We start from the raw sequence: 11,727 nt of genomic DNA, 5'->3' as shown, positions 1-11,727 counted from the left end.
TACTAACACATGCCTACAGAAATGTAAATACCACGGATTAGATTTTGTTTGTTAGTATAGAACTGAACTATAGCAGAAATGAACACCTAAATAAATATATAGGAAACAAGTTCCTACCATCTCATCTTGTTTACTCCCTGAAGTAACAATGGCAGAAATCAACCAACCAACCCCAACAACTATCTGTCTGAACTTGATTCTTTTTAAAAGGGAACGAGCAATAACCCTGTGGCATAAGACATGCTGATATAGGAAAAGCATCCCAAGACTATATAAGCACTGTATCTTATTAAAGTCTGAGCTTATATCCTAGAGAGGTTTCCCAGCATGACTCATTTAGCAAACAGAATTGATTGGGTGAATATGTGCTATGTATCAGGAGCACTCTGGTGTCTGATCCCTGGAGAATGAATACAGAAGGAGTAGTAGGATATTCAGACTGTGTAGGGAGGATGGAGGAGGTTGATTTTTCTTGGTCTCATAGTGGAATAATAGAGGGGAGTGCTGGTGTCATTCTGCAATATAATTCAGGCTAGAAGCACTGGTAACTCAGCTGTGAGTAATTTACATGCTAGAGGCCTTATGTGAGCAGGCCAAGGGTGGCTGCTCTTACGGTGAAGAAGTGTAAAAGGCACTCTAGAATGAAGAGCTGAAGGGACACAGCTGTTCAATAGTCCAGATTATACCCTGGGAAATGTCACAATGATATTGGAATTACTATTTATGCAGGGTATTACCATACACTAATTTAACCATAAGATTCTTTTATTAAATCAAAAGGCCAATGGTATTTGTACAATTGCTCTAAACCTACTAAAAAATCTTTTAATATGCAATTTACTACATCCAGACAGTAACAAAACATTTGATCAAGATACTTACAAATGCGCTACACCCACACATACTTAGACCCATGTTGGTTGGCTCCAACTTGATCAGGCAGCTATTAACAAATGCACCCTTTAAGAATTTACTTTTTATACCATTTAACAAATATGTGATGTTATTGCCAACGATCAGACCTTAGCTAAGGCCAAATGAAGGCATTTCTTACATAGCCAATTATTTATTGCAGTGGGTACCCAGTTTAACCATGCTATACTTCTATTACTTCAGCCCAAACCTTAAATAAGATAACACTGGTATTACAAAGAGCAACTACAAGTTTAACACAACAACTCTCTCAAGATCACATTTTTTTGGTCACATGCTTTGGGCCTATGCTAATATCCCAACTCAATTTAAAACCACAATTCATCCATATTTAATCTGGGCCCATATTGCTACACAATATGCAATATATTGGGATCTCTTGAGTATTGAGGGAAATTGGGATGTGAGTCCGTTCTCTTTGGGAGACTATAAGAGATATTGGCCTTCATAAGCTATTATCTGTAGGTGAAGTGGAGTATTGGTTGTGAGCTATATTTAGTAGTGTGCTGGTTGGAGATATGCATGCAGAGTTTTTATTTGTGGATTTTTACTTTTAAATAGCCTAAGTTTCAAATGTTTTTGTTTAATAATCACTTTCTAATATTTTAAAATACAGGATATTGCTTTATTTAAAACCTTAATTCCATTTTCATGTCTGGGAATCTTATTAATCCAAACACCCCTCAATGCCCTAAATTGGAACATTTCTATTTAAAACTGCAACAAAATCAGTTGCATCAAATAAAAGAAACATGGACATAAATGATTCTCAGTGAGACAGAGATGCTGCAGTCCTGTTTGCTTATTCTGACTAATTAAGGAAGACGATACATCAACACAAGTTGTAGCACATTCACATCTAGTCTATTGTGTCCCATGTTACCACAAGCTCTGTAAATTAAACACAGACTTAATATAACAATTGTACCTTACTACCACCTGTGAGCTTTATTGACAGAGTATTCTCTTCCTTGCACTGATGGAAATCAGGACTAACTCCATCAAAATCAATGTACTTACATCAACATACAAGTGATGAAAGGGGGAGAAGTCAGGCCCAGGGCCTGCACTACCACAGTAGCCACATAATACTGCCTAAATTCCCACAAACCATTCCAAGCATGTACAAGGTCCAGTCAAATCTAGGGGAGATTCTCAGGAGATAATCTCTTTGGCTGTTCCACAGTCTTGGTGGAGGTGAGGTTGTTGCCAGGCCATCATATGGAGATAACCAGCAAAGCTGAAGTGGTATGGAGCAGCTTCTGCTCTGGTTCATCCTACAGAAGCGAAGAGAGTGGCTCCCTTGAATTTGGCCTTTAACCACCAACTGCTCCTCGGAAAGCTGCCATCTATTTTACTCTGATCGTACAATGCACTTCAGTGGGGTCTAAAGGTGCCTCCCTGTTGCCCCCTTCACTCAGAAACACCTTAGCCGCCTCCCCCCATCCTTAAATTACTCAGGGCAGGCCATTATGCTGGAGGCTATGTTCATTGCATGCAAACATCCCACTGGCGATTTACAATTTAATTCTAATTTTTAAGGGCCAGCTGGCAAGAAGCCTTATGCACACCTGCAATTCAGGGAAGGGGAGTTCCCACCCAGTAGAAGACGCAGTGCTGCTCCTGCTGCGGCAGGGGTGCCCGCAGCCTCCTCGCTCTTTCCCTGGGCCAGCGCAGTAGCGGGATAGGCCACCCCTGCAACTCAGTGCTCTAGTCTCCCCAGAAGACGAGAGAATGGTTCACTCCGCTCCCCTTTCCCACAGGTGGTACGGGCCGGGGCCGTCGCGTCGCCCCTCGCCTGCCTCGCTTCTCTAAAGCAAGGCAGGAGCGAGCCGCCTGGGTGACGTGAGGTGAGTGAGCCGGGGTCGGGTGGCCAGGTCACGCTCAGGAGCCGGGACGAGGGGGAGGGCGGCCGACTGGAGCAGAGGCGCTGAGCACCGCGCTGACAGAGGTGACCCAGCCACGGGGTGGGAGGGTAGCTGAGGCGGGGCTGGGTCCTTCCCCCGACGGCTAGCACCGCAGCGGGGCTCCGCCGCTTCCCCCCGGGCCAGGTTCCAGTAGGGTCGCCCTCCAACGGCGACTCAGCTGGGGCCTGCCCGACGGTGCCGCCTGCAGAGCGATGGAGCGCCCCTGCTGCACGTTCTGGACATAGCAGCGTCTGGGTCCTGTCGCGCACAGGCTCGCTCTCACCGCCCTTTCCCGCCTGTATTCCCCCTCTCAGCCCCCGCTTTTCAGACCAGGCTTGTCGATCCGCTTGTTTACCACATCCCCAGCTCTTCTGGGTCACCCAGCGTCGTTTAATGCCTCTCTCGAGCTTTCCCTGAGAATTAGGGCTTGAAGGCCCAGTTTCTTAGTGTGTAGTGTAGGGGGCTATGCCTCTCCTTTGTTTTGCCTACTTATACGAAGCTATTTGAGCATATTGAAGGGAAAACTACAAAAACAAAACAAAAAACCCAACCCAAAGTTCAGGTGTCTGAGCTGAGTGATAACCCCTTACAGTTGCTCAGATTGTATAAATCCTGACAGGTTTGAAATCCTCCCTTCTCAGAGGTGACTATAGGTTTTCTATAATCTTGGTTTTAGTCCTTAAATCATGGAAACAGAACAAGAATAAATTTAGGAATGCAGACCCTTTTAGATATAAGTGAAGAGATGTCTTCTCTTAGCTCTTCTGCAGACTGATGCAGGAGGCCTGTGTGTTAGAGGAGTTAATTTACAGACTTTCATCAACTTAGCCTTAGATAATTGTTATATTTTCAGAGACCCATGGTATTTCCAATACCTTATAAAATGTAAAAGGACTTCTAAGTATTACAGCAATACCATTTATATAATGCTTATGGATGAATCCACACTCTCCACTCATGTAACCTTTTCTATTCTCTTTTACAATACAGCGTTGCAGACTGCTGCACTATTGTATATTATATTTCACTACTGGAATTCCAAATTTAAAAGAATTATCACACCTTGGTACACTGCTTGAAAATTAGCATATAGTCATTGGTGCAAGTGAAATGAATTTGATCCTGAACAAGTTCCTAGTGGACAGCTGTATACTTCATTAATATTATTACCATATCTGGCTATAGTTGGGTGTCCTTGTTGACAGAGGGATCGAAGACCTCATCTACACTGGTCTTTTTCTTAAAATCTCACAAAATTGAACTACCACCACCACAGCATTTGAAATATCTAAAAAGTCTTATCTACATAACTTGGAATTATACATTTTAAGGATAGGCAACAAGTAAGAACAACAGTCTAGCATCAGTTGAGGAAAAAACTCCAGCGATTTTGTGGAATACTATGAACAGACTGTTCCCATAATATTATTCCGGAATTTGGTAATTTTGAAAACAATGTTTTCCTACAAAACCTCTGGGAATATAATTATTTCCCATCTACACACTTTGTAATGCAATTATTTTAATTTTAAATCATTGCTTTTAGGCACTTTTAAACAGGACACTATCAATTTAATTCAATTTTTTTTTTTAAGTTAAAATTAATTTCATGGACATTTGTAATAAGAAGAGTAGCCATACCAAGTATTGTGGGTTGTTAACAAATCACATTTTTATACTTTTAAAAAAATGTTTTTCCTGTTTCTGTGTGAAAGACTCTCACTAACAGAGAAACTGACTGCATGCAAATTAGTGTCTACAGTATAAAACAGATTTTTTTCCCCCTCATCTAATTTGTTTTGCATTAGTAATCTGGGGCTTTATTTTTAATAGGTAAAACATTGAGATAGAAGTGCAATTTTTAAATTGGTTGGGTTCCTTTGACAGAGTCTGTAATTTATGTGGCTGATCTCAGATAAACATGAGGACAGCATTTACTAGGCCAGATTTTAGTCTTTGAAAATTTGCTTAAGAAATCTATTATGTATTAATGGGAAAAACTGTTCGTGGGTAGTGTATCTGTAAATGAATATGGTACTTAAGTCTATTCTAATCTTTTAAGGCCTTGCTTTGACAGATTGTAAATTGAAAATAAAAGGTGGGCTTGGCTATTTTGTCAGTAGACACTTTTATGGACTCTGTTGCCAAAGTCTCCAACCACTTTTAATAATACTTCATTTCTATAGCACCTTCAATTCAAGGCTCTTAAAGTGCTTTACACAGTTTAATTAATTAGGCCCTGATCCTGCAAATACTCACATATGAGAGTAAATTTATACAGAGTAGCTCCATTGAATTCAGTAGGACTATTCACCATACAGAAAGTTAAACACTTGCATAAGACTTTGCAGGATCAGGGCCTTAGGCCTTAAACCCCACAGATTATTCTTCCAGTTTTTCAAGATCAGGAAACTGAAGCACAAAGTTGAGTGATTTGCCAACAGTTACACAGCAAGGCTTTGACAGGCCTACAATCAGACCAAGATTACATGAGTGCAAGTTCTGTATTTTAGTTTGCTAGACAAAGCTTCCTTAAATTATGAAGTTATTAAGACCACATCACAAGCCTTAGATTGTGACTTTAGCATGTTCACATAGCAGCTGGGTTATGGGGTGGAAAGCTTATTCAACTGAAAAAAATGAAATAATATCAAAGAAAAATACCAGTAAAAGTGTTTTATCAGTATCCTCTTATATGTAAGGTAAACATGCATAAAAGAATTAGAACTAAAAATTTAAACTATTAAAGACTTTTTAATCTATCAGAAAAAGGATACAACAATCTAATGATTAGAAGTTTAAGATAGACAAATTCAGACAAGAATTAACATGCAGATTTTTAAGTGAGAATAACCATTGGAATAACTTACCTTGGACTTGATGGATTCTCAGTTACTATATCCAAAGAAATACTGGATATCTTTCTAAAAAGATCTCAAACAGAATTATGGAATTGATGAAGAATTTACTGGGGAAGTTTTTTGGCCTGTGGTATGCAGGAGATTGGTCTACTGGATGATCATAATGGTCCCTTTTGTTCTTAAAGTCTATGAAAAATTGACTTTTTCCCTGCTCTTTTTGATCTCTAGAAGGGTATTTTTAGCTGGGGAGAAACTCCTATACAGTGAAACTGACAGTACTTAAAGTTGTTCAGTTTAGGCACTTGACAGCTAGATTTTTTGCTGACTTTCAATTATAGTAATCTGTGGTGTGTTACTGATAATTGGTATAATATAATAATTGGTACAACATTTTCAAACAAATGTGGTTTTTCAAGTTTTAATGTCCTATTTAGCTTCTAAAAGGTTATAATAAAAGTACAAATTTAAGAAGTTTTAAAATTTACTTGATAGTGCTCTTTTGTACTTAATTGCTGCTGCTCTTCCTGTCATCTCAGAATGTGTGCAACTGCATTAATGATGATCTAAATTCATTTAGAGCATGGGTAGGAACACTAATTATCCAAAGCCACATTCTGATTGGTTGGCTGGGTTTGTCACATCTGTGCACCAGCTCCAAAGGATGCACAGCTGGGAGCTCATTTATACATGAACAAAATGAGCAAATGAATTTAACAGGTGACAGTGGAAGTTAAGTGCAGATAGATAAGAGGCAGCTGGGGGGATGGGAGGTGAAGAAAAGTAGTTGTTTGAAGGCCTGAAGGAGAAAGGGATAGCTTAATAGCTCCCTCCCCCAAAGGGCTAAATTGCCAGTTCAACCACTTTTAATCCACTTGACTAGTGTAGAAGAAAGATGCCTAGTCCAAATTATCATTTATTATAAAAAGTGATTTCACAGTGGCATTTAGAATATATTCTGCCATTGAAAGAAAAACAGTGTGGAAAAAATTATATATTCAAAGTAATTGAGAGTCATTTAAGCTTTTTCCTCTCATTTGATCCTTTTAATTGGAACTGCTGTTTAAAAAACAAAGGCTAAATTGCATAACATCCCACACTTTAAACGTACAACTGGAGAGCTACACTGTAATAGCAATAAGATGCTTCTAAGTGTCCATGAGTTGGGCAATGATGCATTTTTTTGCATGGTTAGGGAAATCCTATCTTGTATCTTGCAGCATTCCAGAGGCATCCACTAGTAGTCTATTAATGTACATCCTGTTGGGGAGTATTGTTATAATAACCATGTGGGAGCAGTTAAACCTGTGTGGTATTCAGGGCAGAACACTCATATTCTGCCACATGTTCCACATGTCATTTTGGGGCATCATCATTGTTCCAGTGAAGTATCCACTGAGATTTTAGCAGAAAATTTAGCATTCATTCTGAAGTAGAATGAAGGCTAAGTAAGTGAAAAATGTTCTTGTTAGGTATAATTCTCTTATAGGAGCTCAGATTTGAACATGAATGGCTTATGAAAATACTATACAAGAAAAATTAACATTTTCTACTTTGTTTTCTCACATTCGTTTAGCAAAGAGTGCTTCACTCCAGAATGTTGAGGGGAATCGCTAATGGTGCCACAGATGTGTTTATATTTTTGTTGGCTAGATCTCAGCACTGCAAACCATTGCTGGCATTCTCATCCCTGTGGAATGAAGTAAAGGATGGAAACTTTTTACAGCATTCTAGATATACAACTGATATAAAATCAAAAGTGGAGAACAAAAGAACTGTGGAGAATCTCTACAGATTATCCGTTGATATTAAAAGAATTCAGAGGCTAAAGGAGTGGGTCCTCTTTCAGGATGTGGCCTATGTTCAAGAAATTGCTAATACTTTACAAAAAATGGGAGCTGATGAGACTACCATAGCCAATATTCTGGAACGTTGCCCAGAGGCAATCCTCCGTACCCCAGCAGAGATAAACTCTCAAAGGGATCTGTGGAAATCAGTATGCCAAAATGAAAAACAACTGATCAAATTAATAGAGCAATTTCCAGTGTCTTTTTTTACTGTTGATCATCATGAGAACCAGAAATCTAATGTTCAGTTCTTTCAAGAGTTGGGACTAAAGAATAATATAATCAGCAGATTCTTCACAAGTGCACCTGATATTTTTTACAAACCTGTTGAGAAAAACAAAGATGTGATAGAGACATTACAGAGAATGTATTTAAATTTAGGAGGTTCTAATGCCAATATGAAGATCTGGCTTCTGAAATTATTGAGCCAAAACCCATTCGTTTTGTTAAGTACTTCCACAGCTTTTAAAGAGAACTTGGAGTTTCTCCAGAAGAAAGATTTCACTGATGCTGAAGTTCTACAACTGCTGTCCAGGCTTAAAGGTTTTATTTTTCAGCTTAGCCCTAGCACTATGCAGAAGAGCATGTTTTTTTCCAAAGATGTTTTTAAGTGCACTGATCAAGAATTAAAAAAGTTAGTGTTGAAATGCCCTGCTCTCCTCTACTATTCTGTTTCAGTTCTGGAAGAAAGACTCAAGGGACTGTTGAAGGAAGGAATTTCTGTAGAGCAGATTAAAGAGACACCAATGGTGCTGGAGCTAACAACCCAAATTGTGCAGTACAGAATTAAAAAATTAGCTGCTTTAGGATACAATATAAAAAATGGAACTCTAGAAAGCTTGAATGGGACAAAGAAAGATTTTGAAGCCACTTATTGTAAGATACAAGCAAAGAGAGAGAGACCAATTTTTAATCCTGTTGCTCCTTTGGATTAAGTTGAGTGCCTTTAATTTATTCAAAAAGGGAGCTTTATCCTTCTTTAAGGACTGAAATAAAAAACTTAGCCAATTTGTATTCTGCTGCAAGAATTTGTGCAGGAGCTGGCTTTAATTCATAGTTCACTCATACTTTAAAAAGTTGTACTGCTAAAAGTGAACATAATGAAGGTTAGGAATATCATTGCTATCATTTACATAAAGATTAGATTTTTAGATTGGATCCCAAGCACATCCAGTTTTTAAAGATGTTTCCCTATCTAACTGGCCACCAGCATATCCGGGTCTTTAGCTGTTGGTGTGGCATTGGCCAGTTTATGATAATGTCAAGAGTAATTATACTAACCAACAAGAAAAGTTAGTGACATGAATTTTCAGTAGTGTTCATCAGGCAGTTAAGTAAATAAAAGACTTTCAAAAAGCCCATTAGGTAAATTACCACTGCAACAAAGAAGCCGCTGGCAGTTGAGCCCAAATTGAAGCTGAGTCTGACGGGATAGAAGGAGGTTACATTGCTAGAGTCTCCACTGAGAAGATGTAAAGGATTGTTTACTATATTTATGTACAGTCATTACTATAAGAGGGCTGTGTCACCATTTCTTAGTATGGTCTCTCAGGGGATCTCATCTTCTTCTGACTGACTCTCCGAGTGCTCTCAGGTCAGTTGCTGGACCCTCACCTCTAATTAAGTCCATCAATCCTTCACTTTTGGGCTTGCAGGCTTCTAGCTGTTTCCTTAGAGACAGCCTGATTCTATTCTAGGCCTTTCTATACCTCCCTTTCCCTCTCTGTACTTCCCATTTATAGCAAGCTTTGTTTCCTCTATTGGTTGCAGCTGTGGTTGCCTGTGTCCATGACTGGCAGCAGCCTGGGGTTGTAATCAAGCTGCTTGCTTGTAAACAGGTTTGTAAACCCCATCGCAGGCCCTGATGTGGTTGGGGACTCTGGGTGCTAATATGCAAATAAATTACCACACAATGCCTCTAGAGAGTCTCTCTCAAGGTTATGAGACCTCAAGCTGGCTCTTCTGATAGGATTTTTTTTTTTTTTTTTTTGCCTTGGCTTTTCTTGCTAATTCCTCCTTCTTTTTCTTGGGCTAGGAAGAGAACAGGATTAGAAAGGGAGTTAGCTGCAGTAAAGGCTCCATGCTTTTCTAGAAGAAAGGAAGCAAAGAAGTCTGAGGGGAAGAGTGTGGCCTTGTACTGTGGTTCATGCAAAAGTCTTTGCTTGTAAACTGGTTAACATTAAAAATAGACAAGATATGCAAACAGCTACTGCAGTTATTGCCGAAGTATATGGAAGAACTGATATCTCAGATACCATGATGTGGTAAGCATTGACAAATGCTGACCTTTTAATCACAATCAGTATAAGTTAGTCATTAGTGTTTGTGGGATGTTTTCCTTTCCTCAGTGCGAAAGAAGTGGTATCTTATAAAAACAATCATTAGACGTCACCTAAGGTTGTCAGGGTTTTCTGCATAAGCTTTCATGAGTAAGTGGCAGGCAGGAGATAAGAATGCATGAAAGAGTTCTGAGGCATCCCTTACCAGTTGCTCATATTCCATATTTAAAATATCTGGAAACTCTAACATTGTATCAATGTGATCAAAAATATCAAACTGTACATTGATTTGGTATTAAATTTCCATCAGAAAAACTTATTAAATTCTTGGGCCTCAATGATGAACCAGAACTGTTGACTACAACAGGAATTTTTGTTGTGCATGAAATATAGGATCAGGCCTGTTCTTTAAGTAATCCTGCTGTATACATGAACTATTATTTTGCTTGTCATGAGTATAAATTTCAAATACATACACATAGTACAACTGACTATAACACCACTTACTAGGTTCACTATATAATTAAAGACATGTTGGCAATAAATCTGGTTTTACTTTAGTCTTATTTTTTTAAAGGTTTAAAACTGCTGAGGAAACTTGGTATTGGATTATTTACTAAAATAATACTTTTTTCCTTGCAAATACCCTCAGCACATACATTCTTCCTTTTCTGATCTGTCAGTGAGACTTGAGAAGGCTGGGAACTAGTCACTGTTATGGTCTTAGTTATCTTTTAGTACTCGGGACAGGGGGATTCATCCTCTATGCCAGGAGTGGCCAACCAGTGAGAGACAAAGAGCCGCAGTTACCTTGCCCTCAGGCAGCGCATCAATTTCACTCCCCGTCTCTCTGCCCGCCACCAACAGTTCGCACTGATCTGTCAATTTTGGCGGCAGCGTGTCAATTTCTCTCCCTCTCTTCTCCCAAGCGCTGCATTTGTCTGAGCAATGAGCCGTCGTGGCTCGCGAGCTGCGCGTTCGCCACCCCTGCTCTATGCTAAGGAAACCCTAATTTTGTGATTCAATAATGCCTTTCTCCCCAGACAGAAGGAGACATTTCAGATATTCAAAAGGATGGATATAACTGGCAATATAATAGGTAACACTGAATCACTGCAGCTCTGAATAGACAGATGGCCTGTTATGTGTTTTGATGAAAATGGTGGCTCAGAGATACAAGAAGAAGGGAATTTCCTGCTGAAAGTTAAATCAAGCTATAGTTGATTCTTATTCATACACTGATGTCAGAGTGTTGCTACAGTTGGTTCATTTAATTCTTAAGAAACATAGTGCAGCTAACTTGAGATGAATTTTTGAAGTAACTGAATATGACTGGAGGCTTTTGCTGTTGAAAAAGCATTTGAAGGTGCCTCTGGGGGTTGTATATTTAAAAAACATTTTTTAAAAGAAATTTCGGTAAATTAGTAATTTACCCGAGTTTCTCTCTTTCAACTTGAAGAGTGTACACAGCATTAAATTAACCAAACAGCATGAAACTGGTCTGTTGTGATTTCAGCCAGTCAAACTCTTTTCCATTGTACGTCATTAACATTTTTACAATAGCTTTCTCTTGAAAGTCAGGCTGAAGCCTGCTTTTTAGCCAGGTTAGGACAGCCACCACTATGTAGACCTTTAGCTTCTGAGATTTGTTGTACCTAGGTTGATCTAGTTAATAGAAGTGTATTATGTTGACCCATCTAGCTATGGGAAAGGAACACTGGGAATCCATGAAAGCATCTATTTTTAAAAACAAAACTAAAGTAGAGAACTGTGAGCTCAGATTTCACAAAAAGTATTAATTCAGTTTTACTGCTGTATTTCAATACATGATCAATCGTACCTCGCTGTATAATTTATATATTTATTTATAATTAAAGCTTTTCCCCCAAGTGGCAACAGTATC

General features: G+C 38.9%; 1 protein-coding gene across 2 annotated transcripts; it reads left to right on the top strand.

Moving 5' to 3' along the window:
* Positions 1–2,595: 2,595 nt before the first annotated feature.
* MTERF2 (mitochondrial transcription termination factor 2) lies at positions 2,596–11,355 on the top strand. Of its 2 annotated transcripts, none has more exons than XM_067559376.1 (2): positions 2,596–2,783; positions 7,275–11,355. In XM_067559376.1, the coding sequence occupies exon 2, from the start codon at positions 7,296–7,298 to the stop codon at positions 8,478–8,480; it is 1,185 nt and encodes a 394-aa protein (XP_067415477.1). In that variant the 5' UTR covers positions 2,596–2,783; positions 7,275–7,295; the 3' UTR covers positions 8,481–11,355. The 2 variants fall into 2 exon arrangements, with proteins under 2 accessions (XP_067415477.1, XP_067415478.1); XM_067559377.1 differs by lacking the exon at positions 2,596–2,783 and adding an exon at positions 2,807–2,884.
* Positions 11,356–11,727: the final 372 nt, after the last annotated feature.

The sequence above is a fragment of the Emydura macquarii genome, unplaced genomic scaffold, assembly GCF_026122565.2.
Source record: "Emydura macquarii macquarii isolate MOO-44397 ecotype Brisbane River unplaced genomic scaffold, CSIRO-AGI_Emac_v2 contig_2205, whole genome shotgun sequence".
In the NCBI taxonomy this organism is placed as follows: Eukaryota; Metazoa; Chordata; order Testudines; family Chelidae; genus Emydura; species Emydura macquarii.
The sequence above is the reverse complement of the archived record's forward strand: the minus strand, read 5'-3'. Positions and strand labels throughout refer to the sequence as shown.

Bases quoted from the DNA above. Each gene is read 5' to 3' on its own strand.
- MTERF2 (XM_067559376.1), top strand. From the start codon at position 7,296: ATGTTGAGGGGAATCGCTAATGGTGCCACAGATGTGTTTATATTTTTG.